General features: G+C 38.6%; 1 protein-coding gene across 1 annotated transcript in view; it reads left to right on the top strand.

The window, feature by feature from the left end:
- Positions 1 to 2,121, top strand: part of NEK4 (NIMA-related kinase 4) — a 73,639-nt gene that overhangs the window by 30,450 nt on the left and 41,068 nt on the right. The window contains exon 8 of the mRNA XM_006876056.1: positions 1,389 to 1,643. Within this exon, the coding sequence (XP_006876118.1) occupies positions 1,389 to 1,643 (255 nt within the window). The remainder of the gene's footprint in view (positions 1 to 1,388; positions 1,644 to 2,121) is intronic.

The raw sequence follows: 2,121 nt of genomic DNA, 5'->3' as shown, positions 1-2,121 counted from the left end.
AAAGCAATTTTACCTTGTACTGGAACCCTGGTATTGTAGAGGGTTACGCATTGGGCTGTTAACCGCATGGTCTGTTGTTCAAATACACCAGCCATTTCATGGGAGAAAGATGAGGCTTTCTGTTCCTGTAGAAATGTATAGACTCAGAAACTCTATTCAGGGTTGCTATGAATCAAGACCGACTCAACAGCACACAACAACAAACTTTGTATTAATATTGTATTGTTTGTTTTCCTTTCTAAGATGTACCGCATTATTAGGCTTTTGATAAAAATGTGTTCATTGAATTATAATCAATTCCCAGTGTCAATCTTCTTGAAAACCTTAGATATTCTAATGTTGTTTGTTGTTAAATGCCGTTTAGTCGGTTCCAATCCATAGCAACCCTGTACAGGGTCTCTGAGGAGCAGTTGGTGAGCTTGAACCGCTGACCTTGTGGTTCAAACTGACTTTGCAGTCCACCACATTAATTCATAGCATCACATAGATGCAATGATAGGTAAATATAATTGCAAAAATCGATCTTATTTTAATGTTTGATATGAATCAGTTTGTAAAATAACCTATGCAAATAAAACACTAAGTCCTTGGTCATCATTGTAATTTAAATGGTAATTTGTTTTATCATTACTACTGCTAACAATCCATGCTCTTTTCAATTTGCTCCTTAAGGTAGTAAATTTGTATTAAATTTATATTAAAACATTGTTTCTTTTCTGAGTAGAAAATGCATTAAAAGTTATTAAGAGATTTTAGTTTTAAAAATATGTTTATTGATGGTTTCTCTCCACTCCCATGAGTAACTTGGTTCCAGGGCCTCTTCCCACTTGCCTGCCTGCCTGCCTGCCCACTGCACATCACCTGGGACTGCATTGTTAGCTTCTGCTGGGAGCTGATCATTTCCAATGCTTGCTCCATAGGCCAGGACACCTCTACCCACTGTGCCTCTACCACGGAAAGTTAAATTTGAAGAGAGGGGAAGAGGAAAACATGGAGAAAAGTATCCACCAGGAGTTGAGGAACTGACCCTGGAGGCTGTTTGAGAACTTGTCCTGAACAACTGCAAATCAAATAAACATTGAGGGTTTAGTGATTGAAACTGTGAATTTGGAGTTTCTCAATGTAATAAATGTAGGCGTGACTCCAGTTTCAAATCTTCAAATTACCAAAACTGAAAAAGCTCAAGCTCAGTGACAATAGAATCCTTGGTGTTAGGAGAAAAACATCCAAAGCTCACACATCTAAACCTAAGTGGAAATAAACTGAAAGATATCAGCACCTTGGAACCTTTGAAAATACTGCAATGTCTGAAAAACCTGGATCTGTTTAACTGTGAGGTTACCAACTTCAGTGATTACCGAGAAAGTGTCTTCAGACTCCTTCCCCAGCTGACCTGCCTAGATGGCTGTGACCCAGAGGACCAGGAAGCCCATGACTTAGATGTTGAGGTGGACGGTCAGGATGAAGAAAATGAGGTTGAGGAGGATGAGGATAAGGAGGATGAGTATGAAGATTTTGATATGGAAGAGGATGAAGATATAGATGGGGAAGAAGATGAAGAGAAGCCAGTGGGGAGGAAGAAGAATTTGGCCATGATGCAGAATTTGATGAAGATGAGGATGAAGATGAAGAGGAGGAAGAAAGTGGGAAAGGTGAAAAGAGAAAGAAAGGAATGATGATGAAGATTATAAAGATCACAAATAATCCGCAAAAAAAAAAAAAAAAAGAACTGTTCAGTATTGGTTGGACTGCTCACATGGATTTGGTAGCTATATTTTGGTTTTGGTTTTGTCTTAAAGTAAATCCCAGGACACTGCACCCACCCACCCAAACCCACCCAAAGAGCCAAAGGATAGTTCCTGTGACATTCCTCTATTTAGTCTCTCTTGGAAATCCACCACCAAGTTTGGGGACTTCACAATAAAATTGTTAGGATTGATAGGTTTTCATGTAAGACTCTTGCTGTAGTGTGGCTAGCTGTGATTGGTGAGGCTTAATCATTCGTGGCTACCAGTAACACTGAGGTTGAAACACCATTTTTACTGTCTTCACAGAAAAGAAGGTTTGTAAATAAAACCTTAACATTTTGGGTCTGGTAAAAAAAAAAAAAATATATATATA

The sequence above is a fragment of the Chrysochloris asiatica genome, unplaced genomic scaffold (genome assembly GCF_000296735.1).
Source record: "Chrysochloris asiatica unplaced genomic scaffold, ChrAsi1.0 scaffold00350, whole genome shotgun sequence".
Lineage (NCBI taxonomy): Eukaryota > Metazoa > Chordata > Mammalia > Afrosoricida > Chrysochloridae > Chrysochloris > Chrysochloris asiatica.
This window is presented reverse-complemented; position numbering and strand designations above follow the sequence as displayed.